This window comes from Parasteatoda tepidariorum, chromosome 4 (genome assembly GCF_043381705.1).
Source record: "Parasteatoda tepidariorum isolate YZ-2023 chromosome 4, CAS_Ptep_4.0, whole genome shotgun sequence".
Lineage (NCBI taxonomy): Eukaryota > Metazoa > Arthropoda > Arachnida > Araneae > Theridiidae > Parasteatoda > Parasteatoda tepidariorum.
The window spans coordinates 50756757-50773140 of NC_092207.1; the positions used below are offsets into that span (position 1 = coordinate 50756757).

General features: G+C 30.5%; 2 protein-coding genes and 1 long non-coding RNA gene across 3 annotated transcripts in view; 2 read left to right on the forward strand and 1 right to left on the reverse strand.

Annotated features, from left to right (window-relative positions):
• LOC107448223 (heat shock 70 kDa protein 4L) overlaps positions 1 to 1739 on the forward strand; it is a 36746-nt gene extending 35007 nt beyond the window's left edge. The window contains exon 14 of the mRNA XM_071180336.1: positions 1626 to 1739. Within this exon, the coding sequence (XP_071036437.1) occupies positions 1626 to 1739 (114 nt within the window). The remainder of the gene's footprint in view (positions 1 to 1625) is intronic.
• A 129-nt stretch (positions 1740 to 1868) lies between these two features.
• Positions 1869 to 5446, forward strand: LOC122269460 (uncharacterized). The gene is made up of 2 exons (XR_006225196.2): positions 1869 to 2134; positions 3471 to 5446. It is a non-coding gene; the product is annotated as an uncharacterized lncRNA (long non-coding RNA).
• A 4953-nt stretch (positions 5447 to 10399) lies between these two features.
• Positions 10400 to 16384, reverse strand: part of LOC107455600 (uncharacterized) — a gene marked incomplete in the record, with an annotated part of 72742 nt that continues 66757 nt past the window's right edge. Inside the window, 3 exon segments of the mRNA XM_071180337.1 lie at positions 10400 to 13303; positions 14614 to 14707; positions 16210 to 16367. Of these exon segments, the coding sequence (XP_071036438.1) occupies positions 10827 to 13303; positions 14614 to 14707; positions 16210 to 16367 (2729 nt within the window).

Consider the following 16384-nt stretch of genomic DNA (forward strand, 5'->3'; position numbering starts at 1 on the left):
TTGCATAATCTCTTTTGTTGCTTATATTAATTCGACTTCATAATTCTAATTAATTATGTGAGGTATCTAAAGGAAATATCTGTAATCGAATAAAAAATACCAGATTTGTTTAGAAAAATTCATATTGACGCAATTTTTCAGGATCAATGGAAATCTGTATTTATTGTTTAGGGTAAAAATTGTTTACTAATACTTTTACCGTAGAGAATTTATTTCGCCGAATTATTGATTTTATCGAAGTTGCAAATGCTTGGCGCAGGTGGCCCTGCTTAATCCTTTCCATCTACAATATAATGGTCATTACAGTATATATTTAAGTCGATTTACCCTTTTATTGGAATGGAGCATTTATGAATAAAATTTGCCATAGAAAACTTTAAACTAAATTTTTTGCTCATTAGTTCAATTGATTGAATTTCCAATCAGTCTGGTTAAAGTTCCCTCTCCGTCCATGTTTTTTTATTGTTTTTTTCTCTGTGTTACGCAGGTACTCCTTAGTTTCACAGAAAGTTTTTTATTAACACAAATCTGTCTCTTGTTTGCTGCTTCATTTAGGAATAACTTTATCTTTTGAGGATTCAAAATTTCTAGAATACAAAGAAAGAATCAGAACTTTAATGACAGCAAAACTGATTAATGAATCTTCTGTTTTACCTTAGTTATAAGTTAAATTCTCACTGAGTATCGAAAAATTTGAGATTGTACTTAAGTAGATCTCATTGCTTGTAAATTTTGTTTATAGCTATGTTATCAGCTGATTAAAAATTAAATTTGTTAGATGATAAAAAGTTAAATTCTGATAGTTAAAAGATTTTTCATTTGATTTATTGTCATTTTGTTAAAGTATTTTAAATATCCTATGCTTAATGAAAGCTACATTAAATTTTATTGAAAATGTAAGTTAATCAAATGAGATATTGATTGAGTATAAGGTTCAATAACAGCAGATGTCTTCACTTAATTGTTCAGAGCAACGTTTCCTTCAATAAATTTTTTTTTTTTTTTTAATTGAGTTTAAAAAATTTAAAAGGAAAATTTTGTGTTTTTAGTTTAAAATATTGGCATGCAAAAAATTTCCATAGGCATGCAATGAATTTCCATATCTTGTAAAATGTTTGTTCGATAAAAAATTATATGATTTTTGTATAAATGTTCTAATACCTCATCAGAAGATTTAAACCAAAATTTTATTGGACCAAGTAACAAATAAAATTTTCACTGGATACCTGTATTCTGCAAAATTTCAAGACTCAGTACGTCTTTGCAAAGAAGGATTGAAGGACATTTAGTTTTCTCCTCTTGGTATTGGAAAAAATATAAAGAATTTTTACCTTGCTGAACTATTTTATGATTCTTAGTATTATGGCACTCCCTTTCCTTTAACTAACGATAAACTATGAAACCTGTCAGAACTAAATTCTTTCCTTATTTGTAATCAAAATTTAAATTGTAACTAATGAGAAAGAGCATGTTTTTCAAAACTTGTTTCTTGTCTATTTCTACCATCACCGATTACCCATTAGCTTATCAAGGTTGTCTACCTGTAACGAAAACCATGAATTCGGTCGTGCAAGTCCTAATAGTCCCGATTTTTTAAAACAAAGTCATAAATTTTTTCTTTTAAGGTGATGTCTGAAGCAGGGCTCGAAAAAACGCCCGTCCTCGGCGGTCAAAAATTTCCCGCGGACAACGAATTTCTCGAATCAGACTTTCCCGTTAATGTTCGTGATACACTTTAAATTTTTGTTATCTTACAAGAGTCTAGAGCCTCATCACTTCTAAAATGACCCTCTAATCTAGAAATCCCGTACAGCAACATACTGCGCATGATGGATTGATGTTTTTTCCGTCTGAGAGTACTGCAGCAGTTGAAAGGGACTTTTCAGCAATGAACTTACAAAAAAACACATTACGCAAGCGTTAAACGCAATTATGAACATCCACCTAAATTTAAAACCCCTTTCAGATTTCTGTGCAGAAACCTCTGTAAATCATAGGCTTGATTGTGGAACTGACAAACATCATATTTGATTCATTTAAAAAACGCAGTACCCTCGGATAAATTGACATTCNGGGGCTTAAATCGTATGAAGATCCGCCTATTTCTGCGGAAGAACTATTTAACAAGAAAGAGGTAAGTTTAATTTTTGAACATAGTATTTGATTATTTTGAGAGTGGTTATATAATATTTAAAGTAAACGTATTATTCATCATTTCGAATCCCATCCACTTTGTTAATAAAATAAGCAAATTAAAAATTTCCCCATATCTACTTATTTTATTTTTTTTCTTTTCATTTTATTATTTTTGTAATTTACTATGCATTGTAGAAGATCAACAGAATTTATTATCTTACTTAAGCATTACTTAGAGCCCCAGTAGCAGAAAACCCCAGCACAGTTGCACGCACATCAGATTATCACAGCACCTGCAAATATTTTTCAAATTCGATTATTTTTTTAAAAATTATCTCACCGTCTCAGATTAAGAAAAATAAGATGACAAAATTACTGATAAGAGAAACAGAAAATCATTTTTAATTCCCAAAATTACTCAATTGCTATTTGTTTTGGTTTCTTAACAAAATTTTTTTTCCAATCTGTAGATTTATAAACTAAAGAAAAGCCTTGTGCACCAGTTCCCAATTTTTTCTGCTACGGAACCCTATATCATTAACCTTTTTGAATTTAATAAAATTCATCAACAGTTGTACATATATTAACCAAAAAAAAAAGGAAAAAAAACACAGCGAATCATTTTAAAATATTTATTGTGAAAATTTAAATTTATATTTTTTTATTGAAGTTTTAAAAATAGGTGTTATATCAATCATATAGTTAAATTCACAGTTCTGGTGCGGCTTCTAGTCTAGTTTTGAGTGGAAAATGATCAAGCTGAATTATAGTTTTTGCTTAAGTAAAGATGAAAAAGAATGATAAATACATTTTATTGTGAGGTTTGTAATTATATTTGAATTGGAAAGTTTGATGGAAGATATTAGTGTAATAACATTTTTTTTAAATTTATACTATCGTTTTTACTAACATTTTACTGGAATAGTTTCATTAAAAAATAAAAAATAAAAAACGAAATGTTTAATGATGATTGGAATAACTTAAATTCTTCACATGAATTTACTTAAATAATATTTATACATTACTTCATTGAATCCCTTAGTAAAGATCCCTTATTTTCAGCAGGTATATTTAAACATAATTTGTGAGTGACTTTTAGTCATTTTTAATTCCAAATGTTGCTAACAAAAATTGAAAAGTTGAGCACTTAAGACTACGTAGAAAAAAAAGAGAATAACAATACTAATCTAAGCACAAGTAATGTTTTCCTTACCAATGAAAAAAAAATTGTTATTTAAATTATTTTAAATTTCTTACTTGTGTGTGTTCTTCAGCTTGATTTTTTTCCCCCAACATTATTTCATCATATAAAAATTATTAATTTCTTCTTTTAGCAACTGAAGCAAGAAATATATCCTATCCTGAGCAAACCAAAGCCACAAGTTGAACAGCCTAGTGAAGCTTCATCAGAAAATAAACCATCAAATGAAAATAAAGAATAGATTCGTTACTTACAGAAGTGTGGTCTCATCTATTTATTTCATCATTCATAAGTGAAGCTCAGATGCAATCACTCTGGAGGATGCATTGGGAATTTTAAGACAGGAGACTATGTTATATTATAACCAGTTTTTAATTCTGATCTGGTTGAAAACTAACTATTTTAAATTGCCTCCGAATCATTCAAATTCCAATAAATTCATGCAATAGCAGGTTATTCTTTATTTTGAATCACTTTTGCTACACAGAAGTATGTTCCAAGGTATTAAATCCTTTCTACTAATTTTATACATAATAGTTGTCAACAGTAATTTAGTCACAGTGTTTTTCTATAAAATCTGTCATCCTTGTTACTGTATTTCTTGACAGGACTAGGGTTATTCAGTTATTAAGTTTCAAAGAATTTTTCAAATTATAAATTCTTACATTCTCTTATTTTTTCAATATGTAAATATATTTTGTACTATAAGAGTAATTACTTGTTAAAAGAGTAATTGTAGGAAAACTTAGATTTGTGAACAGTTAAAATATTAAGTTAAAGAAATGATTATTTATTTTATTTGAAATATCGGTGAAATTTTTTTTTTAAATAGAGTATGGGGAAATTATGAACTGGGTTGATTGAAAGCATGGTTGTTTACATTTTAGAAACTCCACTATCTCCATATTTCGAAACTCACCCTCTCTTGAAATTTTTTTCTTCATATTTACATGCTTATTAATGTGAACTTAAATTTTTTTTTCTTTTTTTGTAATGGGATAAACTTTTATTATTGTAATTTCTAGAAATACAGTTGCAAGTGAAGTAAGAAAATTATTTGGTAAAAATATAATTATGTTTTCACTACTAGCGCATATTATTGTGAAATTTGATATGAATGCAAGAATTCAAGATCTCCAAAAAAAGAAATTTTTTTAATTATATAATTTTTTTTTCTCTGTGGAATTCATTTTTCTAATTGTGCTGAGAGCTGTATATATATTAGTGCACAATTTAGTGAGAAATTTTGTTTTATTATGCTGAAAATTTATTATATATGCTCTGTTTTAACCTCATCTGTGATAAATATGTATTACCATGTGTGAGTATATAAATTTTACTGTTAACTGTCTCACTAAAATTATAAATTCCATGTGTTTATTTTATTAACAATTGAAGGTAATTAAACATTTGTTTTAAACATTTTTATAACTAATTGAAGTTTTTTTTCTCGTTACGTCTCTTACAAATGAAAAAAATATAGAGGCTTTTCTAGCATTTATTTTTATCTTAATATGGCACTTCAAGTTTTCTTCTGCGTGAAATGCTTGTAGTGTATGGTGCCATGTAGATTTTATTTATAACTTTTTTTAAAGAAAAATTATAATAACGTAATTTTTAATTCAGTACTTACAATGAATGCTTTTGATATTGATTTGTATTTCTTAGTTAATTTTTTATTTAATATTTTAAGTTATTCTATAAATCCTGTTTCTAAATATGTATTAAAAATTTTTTTTGCACTTTTGGAGTAGGTATATTTATTATGATTACTATAACTCAGAGATCTCTGCATCAATACATTCAATAATAATTTAGAGAATTTGTCATACAGTATTTAATGTTGCTTTCTATATTTTTAATAAAAAAAAAAACTTTCTGTTAAAATTATGTGAGAAATGTTTGCTATTTTGTAAAGTTTTTTTTAAATTATTTAACCAAGAATTAAAAAGAAAAAAAAATCCGCTTTAATTTGCCATTTACAACACAATGCCTTTACTTTCAGTCTGTTGTAGATATGCATGCTTTCTTGTAATAAAAAATTGTAAATTATGTATTCCAGTTGAGCTTCAGTTTTTTTTTTTACCGATAATAAATTTTTTTCTGTTATGTTTGTAAATAATTATTTTAAAACACTAGCCTTCTTGCAAATACAAAATATAGCTTATTTAGATATCTAAGCTTCTAACAAGAATTATTACAAGTTGAAAAAAGAAATTTTGAATGAGTTTCTTGCAATATTAATAAATTTATACAGAATCGTTTTCTAGGAAAATTGGCTATGTGATGAAATCCTGACAAGGCTATAATATCGAAATGCCAACATCACAAAGTATCAGCTTATGCTCTAGAATATTATGAGAAATCTGCTATAATGACAAGTTCTAAGACACTGTATGGTAAAATTAAAGTTGTAAAATTTGTATATGCAGTCAATATATTCCATGCTATATATGGTTTTAAAAATCAGTATACATTTTTATTTTGAAGTAGAAATTTCGAAATTATTATAAAAAATTAGTCGAAGACAGAAAAAGTTCATTATATCAATTTCCTGTTTTCCTTTGGTTCACTATACAGAGTGATTCTAAAAAGATGGGCAAAATTTTAGGAAGTGATAGTACACACCCAATCAAACAATTTTTATCAAAGAATACATGGTCGTAAGCAAAACGCAAAACCGCTAGAGGGCGTCAAAGTTTATGTTCTTATATGAGGCAAAAACGCACAAAGAACGATGAATTTAATGGCATGTGATTACAATAAGTGTTCAAACAACGGCGAAGAAAAACAATCTAATTAGTGGTGCAATGCTAAAAGTGAGTCAATAAACGTAAGGATATACAGATAGCTTCTGCTATTCAGATGATTTGCTGAATCATTTTAAGCTTTTATACAAATCTTACATGATGATTCTTATTTTATTAGTAAGGAAGTAGTTCAAAATTGGTATCCTATTTTATCATAAATCCTTGAATGGTATGACCAAAAACTTATTTATAATGTATAAGTTATTGCCTGTTTGAACCTAGTTGCAAAATGTGGTTGTTGCATAGAAGGCAAGCGTAGTAGTAGACGACTTGTCTTAATTTTTGATATTATATATGAAAGCTATAATTTGAAATTATACCTGAGGCTTCAATATGAAGTACTGATGCTGTTCAAGTCTGCTAATGCAACATTCAACTGAATTCAGTTTAGTAACTCTATTTACATGCACTAGAACTGTACTACAATGGATCATTATTGATGGTTTGGAAACATTTCTGAAAATGAATGGAAGGCATGCCATCACAATTTTGTTCCTCTGCAAAGGGCGACTTTGACTTGCGAGCGAACTAGAGCACTTTACAGTAAAACAATTTAACGAAGACAAATACTACGCACCCTTGGTCCCTTCTGCTGATTAAAATGGTTACAAACCACTTTTCGCCCACAGTCAGAGATGCTAGACTTAAGTGATCTACTGGGAATTGTGTCTTTACTATCTGCCCACTGTACGGCTACTTCGATCCAATTAATAAGTATTGACAAGGAATTTTACGATGAAAAATATTTTCATAAATTGCTTAATAAAGTTCTAATTTTAATGGAATTTTTTTTTATTAGAATGTTATTGTTCTCTAGCTGAAATTTAATTAAATTTACGTTTTTAATAAATGCACAAGGACATTTTCATACTTTTAAAATAAAGGGTATTCCAAAATGTGACCGACAAATTCATAATGTCACGCTAAACGTGGCTTTGTCAATAAATAAAACTGCGAAGAAATTAATGATGTACCGTGACATTAAGAATCTAGGGCACGAATTCTTCACAATGATAGCCGTCTTCGGTTAGAAGTTTGTATATTTCGCAAGTGGAAAGGATGCATCTTGCCGCTGTGCAAAACATTTTCAAACCGTACGAGACAGAACATGAAGTTCATCTGCAACTCTTAGTGCATTAATTGTAGCACGGTTTTTTTCCATTTTTGAAATTTTCAGTTGAAATCGTGTATTGCGTGCTTTCCCTATATCAAGCAGTGGTAATTGGAAGGTCCCTGTTGTTCTCGAATTGGTTGTGCCGATTATGCGTGCAGACAACGTTTTGTTGGGTAATGCTGTTGAAACGTCTACTGTGTTACACTCAGTGCCATCTGCTCTACCATGCATCAATTGCATATCAGCAGTCCATAGCCTATTAATACTTATACTTCTTTGCAGTTTAGTATTTGTATACATTCTTGGTAAGTTATATACCACAAAACTTAAAGAAACTAAATTCGCAGAAAGAAAAAAAAAATGACTTTATTTAAAAATAATTTGAAAAATATAATGTTTAATTATTTCCATTAAAAAAAAACAGTGGCTTTTCTTTGTTTTTTCCATTTTTTTTAAAATTTCTTTAAATAAAATGTTTAATTATTTCTCATAAAACGACTATAGTTTTTTCAGTTGAAAAGTTTATCTTCTTACGCATATTAAAACTAAATATCATTTTGTTTACTTTGCTGTTTCCACATACAATAGAATTTTTAATATTTGAATATTTCTGTTACCCTTCCCGCAGTGGGCTGATCGTAAAGACATGGTTCCCAGCAGAACACCGAAGTCAAGCATCACTGGCTGCTGTCAGTAAGCAGGTGGGTGACCACTTTGATCAGCCTGTGTAGGGAACGAGGGTGCGCGGTATCAGTCCTCGTTAAACTGTTCTACCGTAAAGTGCTCGAATTCGCGAGCAGGTCGTTGGGCTACCAAAGCGGATCATGCCATCACAAAATGGTGAAGGCATGTCTTCATATCTTCCTCAGGGATGTTTCCCAGACCGTCGCCAAAAGCCCGTTGAGCAGCTCTAGTGCGACATAAATAAAATACTTCTGTTAGCCAAAGTCAATTAATAGTAATAAATTTTAAGCGCACATTGTTCGATTTTTATAATATATTCTTACAATTCAGCTATACTACTTCATAATAATCTACTTCAAAATAAAAAACTCGTTGTAGTGCCCGACTATTTTAAAATGATCATTTTATTGTGAGCAATCAACAGGGCCGGATCTGGAAATGCGGGGGCTTAGGCACAGAACTATCAAGGACCCCCTGTTCGTTACATTAAACTAAATTTACATCTTGTTTAGTTATGAAGTGTTTTCAAATTATTTATAACGTAAGTTAATTACGATTTTAGTAAATTTAAGCTTATAATTACTTAAATTTTGTCTAACTCGTAATTCTAATAAATATTTCTTAAGGAAAACTTGAGCATGAATTCAAGAGTACTTTATTTACGTTACACTAGAGCTGGTCAACGGTCTGGGAAATATCCCTAAGAATGATTTAACGACATTTGATCCTCTGAAGAGGGGTAGCCCGACTAACTGCTTTTGAAGTTGAGCACTTTACGGTGGAACAATTTAACGTAGACCGATACAGCATATTCTCGGTTTTGCAAATCACCTCGTGCAAAATAGTCACCCACCCGCTCACTAGCCGCTGGTGGTGAGGCTTGGCTTCGGTAATCTACTCAGAACCGAATCTACGATCTGTGAGATATCAATTCAAATAAGCGTTTTGTTAGTGAAGTTGGTAGCTCTAAATTGTCAAGAGAAGAAAAGAAAACGCTAAGAGCTGTAATTTTTGTTGTTTAATCTACCTAATTATTATTGTTAATATAGTTTAGTCTGATCATGATGGCTTGCACTTCGATGAAACTTATGTTATCTGGGCAAGCAAAATGTATCCTAGTGCGAATGTAATCAAAAGGAACTTTTTATTAATTTCGCCTAGAAATATAAATCTGTGAAATCATTTTAAAATTCTGATTTAAATGTTGCTTTCAAGATAATAGTTGGTCAAAACCAAACAGATGGATAAAACTGAAACTTGGTATTTTTGACTAAAAAATTACTGCTGCCATTGATTAAAATTCACATAAAATTAATTCGCAAGCAGACGCCATGTTATTTGATGGCGATGAATGAAAAGCTAAGTAAGCTGTTTGCTTGTCGATGCCGGTGTTTTTAAAAAATTCGATAAGAAGATTAGGATGTTAACTCCATCAATTTCATTCTGTAGTTTCTAATTGTTTGAAGACTTGTTTTAGGTGAGTTAAACCCCTGATTACGTCTCTTTTTACCTATTGCTTTCAATTGTCGAAGCAGATTTTTCATTCCGTTTAATTATCCCAAGTTGTTGTTTTTTTCTTCCTTAAAATGCCTCAATCCCAATGGACAAATGAAGCCTGAAGCATTGCAGAGGAAAACGATCAAAGTTTTATTAGTGATTTCTATTAAATCTAATCATTTAACTTGTGGTAAGTTCCAAAAATATTCTTTGATTGTTTAACCCCGGTATGTTTATTAGTGTCGGAGAGACTAAATTTTAATATGTTGCTATTAATAGATATTTCAGAATGTAACAAAATAATTTTTTTCTCATTACTTATATACTTATCTGATTTATATGAATACGACAAAACCGGGTTTTAACATACTTTTAAAAACTTTTTTACATGAATGGAGTTTTATTGTTGGGGCCGAAGAGTTATTTAATAATTCACATAAAAATTTAAGAATTTTATTTTCGGAGTTTATTCAACTAAATGATTTATTCAAAAAAAAGACACGGAGTAACGCTATCTGGATTAATTGTACAAGTAAAATTAAAATAAAAAGGACAAAATTATTTGACAAAAAAATATTTATTAGATGGTCATATTAAAAGTTAAATTTTATTTAGCACTATAATTTTAAAATAAATTTTAAGAGTTTATTGATGAAGAAGTTAAGTGAGATTTAAAAAAAGTTACCCCTATCTGCAATTCAAAATTGCAATGTTACTAATTTCGGATAATCGAGGCCCTACTATATTTTTTTTTTATCATTGTAAAATAGTATTTTAAAAATCACAACAGATGAATTTAAATAAGTTAACAAAATTTTTATAAAAATTTAAAGTTAAATTTTAACCTCTGACTGGATGTTTGTTTGGCTAGTCCGTACTCCCATAAAAAATATCTACAATTCGCGGATGATAACTTAGTGTTGAAAAAAAAATGAGAATAAAATTGGCCAACATGAATACGAATTAATACTTTTTATTCAAAATATTTACAGATTCATAAAATGATAAAAATGGAAGAATCTTTGGCTTGCAAGTCAAAGTAAAAAAAAAAAGTGTATAAAAATAAAATTGAAATCATTTTTATGTTTTTATCTAAAAATATATTATTATTGCATGAAAAAAGGATTTAAATTTTTTACAATTTCATTAACAAGTGCTTCAATGATAAATAATGAAAGTAATTTTTATTTAAAACATTTTTTCAGATTTTCTAACGAAATAAAATTTAAATTAGAAAAAATACTCAATTTCTATAAATATATTTTTTTTTATTCTAAGCAAATGAAATGAAAACTGAATCTTGGTAGCTACACTTATAATAAATAAAATTGCAATAAAATGAGAATTTGTACTGGATTTGATTTTCAAGACTACAAAAGACGCTTCATATGAAAGCTCTCTTATTAATTAGGTTACTATTCTTATCTTTTTTGTTAATTACTGTTTCATTTATTTTATTAACATTTGCATTACTGTTAGCTAAAGTGTTAGATGCAGTTTTCGAAGTTTTTCTTGAAGACACACTACTTTTTGAAAATTTCACACTTCCATTATGATTAATTGTAATTTTCTTAATTGGTTGAATGTTTTTGCCATTCACAACTTTTCCATTTTGTAGATTCACATTTGTGCTCAGACTGCACACTGATGAAATACTAGACGTTGGGCTGTTTTCTCCATTCTTTCGATTTTCAGTCTTCAGTTTGTTGTCATTTAGTTTCTCTTTCATTGCACTCGACGTTGATCTAAGTGGCACCTTTTTTGTCACTACGGGGCTTCCCTTTGGCTTAGAATCAGATTTTTGAGCAGCAACTTTGCCGTTGGTCATAGATGCTTGCCTATGGATTGTTTGATGGACTTTAACATTTTGGGTTGTTTTAATAACGCTTGGAATACTAGATGTAGATTTTTGAGTGGACGATATCCGAGATTTTGGCACTGTCTCTTTAGAACTTTTATTACTTAGTTTATTCGTTTTAGGCAGAACTACTTCACTTTTTGTTTCTGTATTAACTGTAACTTCGTGAGAAATAAGTCCATTTAATTTTAGGTTTGATTTTTGACTAGTGTTACCATTCAATTCTGTTGGATCTTTTCCATCAGTTTCTGCGGAATTTTGAGGTAAATGCTCTTGTTTCTCACATTCAGGCGTATGTTTTATGTGATTCTCGTTTTCTTTTATGATGACGTTTTTAATCGTGGTCTTGGTTTCCAAGTTACCTTGAATGTGTGATTTTGTAGCATCCTCTATGGAATTTTCGTCTTGAGATACCAAATCGTCCTTCGCTTTTAGAACTGAATTGTTTTCATTAGAAGTCGGCGATGTGACAGGAGTCGATAGCGAATTGATTCTTCTGGCTAATCGTGATTGTCTGGATCTAATGGATGTACTACGTTGTGGAAACGAAGAATTAGGATCCTTATTTTCTATGGATTCGTTAGCGTTCGTATTTTGTTCACCCATTTTTATTGGAGATATTGTGTCTTGCGCATTTGTTACGATTTCTTTGTCAGAAATCAGAGATTGGTTATTCGGATCCAAAGACTCGGGTGAACATGTTCGAGACGTATCGATTTGATCTTTCACATTATGCTGACTACTTTCATCGTTAACACACTGTTCTACTTTTTTCTGATCGGTAACATTATCAGGCATAGATAAATTATCTATTTTTCCATTAGAAGTACTTCGTTCTCCAGTTTTCGCTTTGTTAACATTTTCTGCTTCAATTCGCATTTCTCGCAATTTCAAACGCCTTAGCGTTTTCCTAGTTGAAGCAAACCGATCGAAATTGCTCTCTGCGTTGCCTGATAGTTTTTTATCTTCTTCTTTCACTGCTTCTAAATTCAACGAACTTGGTGGAACATTTATTTTCGTCTGATTAGACGGGTTTTGTTCTTTCATACTACACAAATCAGAATCATCCCTTGATTTTTCTTCCAAATCATCTTTTTCAACTTTCTTTTCCCTGGTGCTATGATACAGTCTGGTTTTAGCAAATGGTTTCGTGTCATTAGATACTGCGTCAAGTAATCCCAAGATTTTTTGAGTGAAACTATCACTGTGTCGTAACTGAGCTGCTTTCGTCAATTTGAAATCGTCGCCGAATTTATGATTTACATCTTTTTTATCTTCTCCTGTTGCATGTTTATTAGTATCGACCTCGTCTATGTCTTTCAAAATTTCTTTGGCGTCATTTTCTATTGATATCTGTCCGTTCAATTTTTGTCTACGTTTTCGCTCTTGCTGAAGTTTTGCTTGCAAGTCGTAATCTTTTCTCTGTTCTTTTTCATTTTGGAGCATCCAATCATTTATTTTAGCTCTAAGATTTTGTTTAGGCTCTATTTCTAAACCTTCAACTGTCTGTAAAGATACCGATGGTGGAGGAGATACCCCCGAACGTTCTCTAGCATTTGTATCGCCATTTAAGTATTCGATTCGTTTTCTTCGACCAGACCTTCGAAAAGATACTCTCTCTAATCCATCTTCAGTGCTGCCAAACAATCTCTTCTCTTTTTGATCAGAGTCTCCCACATTTTGTAAAAAGCCTATTATTTCTTCGCTCGATTCATCCAAAAATCCAGTTTTTCTGTTTTTCATCAGACCTGACTTCTCATTTTGATAAAGTATTCCTCTGCTTTTTTCAAACATCGATGGATCGCTGTGCCTTTTAAGTGCATTCTGTGTTCTGCGATTGCTCTCTTCATATCTGCCATTCAAAGTATCTTTGTCTTGCGGGTTGAAACTTTTGCTTCTACGGTAGATATCACCCAAACGTCGTTCTGCAAAACCACTTCTGATGTCACCAAGCAGCTGGTCCATAATATGATCGGCGTCACCGATAGATCTAGGATCTGGAACTAGAAACAAAATGCTATTTTTAATGATGTGAAAAAGAATTCAGAACCACTTTTGTATCAACAATTCTTTGCCATATTATTTAATTTTCCCGATCTCTGACAGTTCTATTTGTTCTATTATAAACTATCTGAATACCAACGTTTTCGTCATCGTGCGCGAGGTGAAAGAAACATACATAACAAATGTGTATCAATTACCTCAATCCTGCATAAAACAGAAAAGCATTTAGCGAGACAAATAAAGTTAAAATCATTTTGAATTTTTACATCATTATTTCTTGCCTTCTGATCAACACCGCGAAAAAAAAAGGTATACTCTATATACTGAGTATTGGTTTAGCATTGAAAATGATGCTATTAGTCGAAGCCAGCATATTTTACCAAGATTAATCAATTACAACCAAGCAATTTTTCTAATTAATTCTCACTTTAATGCATAAATTATTTTTAATTGCTGATGTTAACTTCACGCTGATGTTTGCTGATTGATGTTTTCAAATTACTAATTCGAAGATTTTGATTATGTTTAACTTAATCGATCAAAGACAGATAATTAGTAAAATATGAGCGATAAACTCGAAACTCATTTCTGATCAATTAAAGCTGTAAACTAGCAAACATCGCTGATGTTGTTATTTGAATAACTGTGTAAACAGATGCGTCTTTTAGCATTGTTTAATGATAAACCTATGAGAAAAGATTTATTTTTCGTACGTCGTACCCGAAAGTATTAATTAAAATTTTTATATGATTTTTGCAATCGGAGAATGAAGTTGTGACCCTGACGCAAATTGTTCTGGAGTCATAAGATAAACATTTTCTTTTATTAGAGATTAAAATTTCAATAGTAATGAATAGGCATCAGATTATGTCAATTTGTTCTCCGTTTTCATCTTTTTCAGTCCAAAAAAATTAATCTGTTGCGGTCTATTGATTTTATTTGAATTTATTTAGAAATTTTAACTTCATAGTAAGTGTGATTTTATAATGTTGAATATGAACATGTGCAGGTTTTTCATCCGACCAATCAGTGACATTCAAGAGTTTGGATAGTGTCGACAAATCATCCAATTTCTCGGATTCAAGAACTTGAACCGTGTAAACAGGCCTTTACGTTCCTATAGTTTATTTGGATTTTGATATTTTGAAAACATTTTTCAAGACATGAAACTATTGCTTTCTCTAATTTTACCTAAACTCAATTTTCTCTAAGCTTTAAATTTTAATGTACCAATAGAGATAAAACAGATTTTGCGATGGAAAGTTTCTTTCGCGGTATCTATCAAAGAGCTAAAACTCCTGTTACTTACGCTCCAGGCTCCTTCTTTTCAAGGCTATTTGTTCTTCGCGTTGTTTTCGTCGCGCCTCTGCCATCTTCTCTTGCTTTTGACGTCTTTCATTTTCCTAAATTTTGTAAATTGTCGTAATTAAGTTAAAGTTTTGTTGCAATAATAAATATAAATTAATATTAATTAAATAATAAATAAAAAATTTAAATAATAAATAAATAAAAAATGTATATAATTATAATAAATATAATTTAAATTATATCATTTTATAGCTGTAATTAAATAAGCCTTTTTTACTTCAAAATGTTACCAGCTCTTTGTAGACTTAATGCGGTTTTCTTATCTGATTTGAAAAACCACGATTATTTTTGTCAAAGCAGGGACAGGAGGATATGTTAAAATATACAGGGCTTCCCGAAACTTGGTGCACAATGCGCAAAAATAAGAAAGAAAAAAAACACCATGCTGAAATTTTCCTTTGTGGCGGGCTTTTTGATGGAGTTAACCCGCACTTGTGTTACATGGTTAGGAAAACCACGAAAATCTCCTACAATCTGACAGCAGGGGGATTCTATCCTATGAGTATTGAATCTACTACTGAGGATGGATCTTTTACGTCAACACTGTGGTCTGTGCAAGCTGGGAGCGGGATTCATATCGAACAGCAATCACTGGGATTCGATCCCGGTTCATCTCTTTGTCTGGCGAGCGCTCTACCCAACGAGCCACCTTAGCTCTTCATGGAAAGCATCGTCGTAGACGAATCTTTTCATATGATCTCAGAAGAAAAAGTCAAGACATAAAATCTTAAGTTGAGACCCAGAGGAAAAAACCGAGCCCTCTAAAGAGTTTCGACTTGCGTTCGGACCATGAATTGTATGGGGATTTGTGCTTGTCTAGTTGTTTCCTGTCATTTTCTAGTGCCTTATGAGTTTTGGGACATCCTGTATACGTATATCCTGTACACGTCTCTTTCTAAGATACATATTTTAATAATTTTAGACGTAATCACGAATATTGATAAAGAGAAAATTATTTTTATTACTTAATAAATTAAATTATACTTATTTTATTACATAATAATTATTTAATAAACTTTAGTTAAATAAATAATAATTTTATTGCTACTGTGAAATGAAAAAAAAGGTCCTCAGAGTTTATTTATTTTCTTTAAAAAATCTGTATATAGTGCTGAGTCGTCTGACCATAAATGGTCATATCTTCATCACACATCTCTCACTATATTACTTGAACATATACTTGCGGTTCGGAATCAAACAATTCATTACAGATAGTATTTTAAGTTTTGTTTTTAAACTTTAGGTGTTTAAATGGCATTTGTAACCAAAAATAATAATGATTGAATGGTAATTTAAGTATTTAATCAGTTGATTTTAACTGTTTTAATTTTAACCAAAATGTGAATTGTCAAATTTTTTGTTGCTCCTTAATTCCTCTTGTTAAACACCGTCACAATTTCACGAGCCCATGCGCTCTTCGGACAGTGGATCATCAAAAGATTGTCTACTTTTCTAAAATTTAGTTATCAGTGAGTTTCGTTGTCTTCATGTAGCTAAAATAATTAATTTATTTCTGATAAATATATTTTTAAATCACCTGTAGGGCTGCTTTAAACCTCGAGCAAAAATTGTGAAACACTTTGAAGCACTCTTCTAATTTAAAGGAAGCTGTCTCCTCACAAAGAAAGTCAGCCAGTCGTTGACGAATACTTTCAAGATCATTGATTTCATTATGGAGTATTTCTACTTTATTTTCTATGAGAAAAGATTTA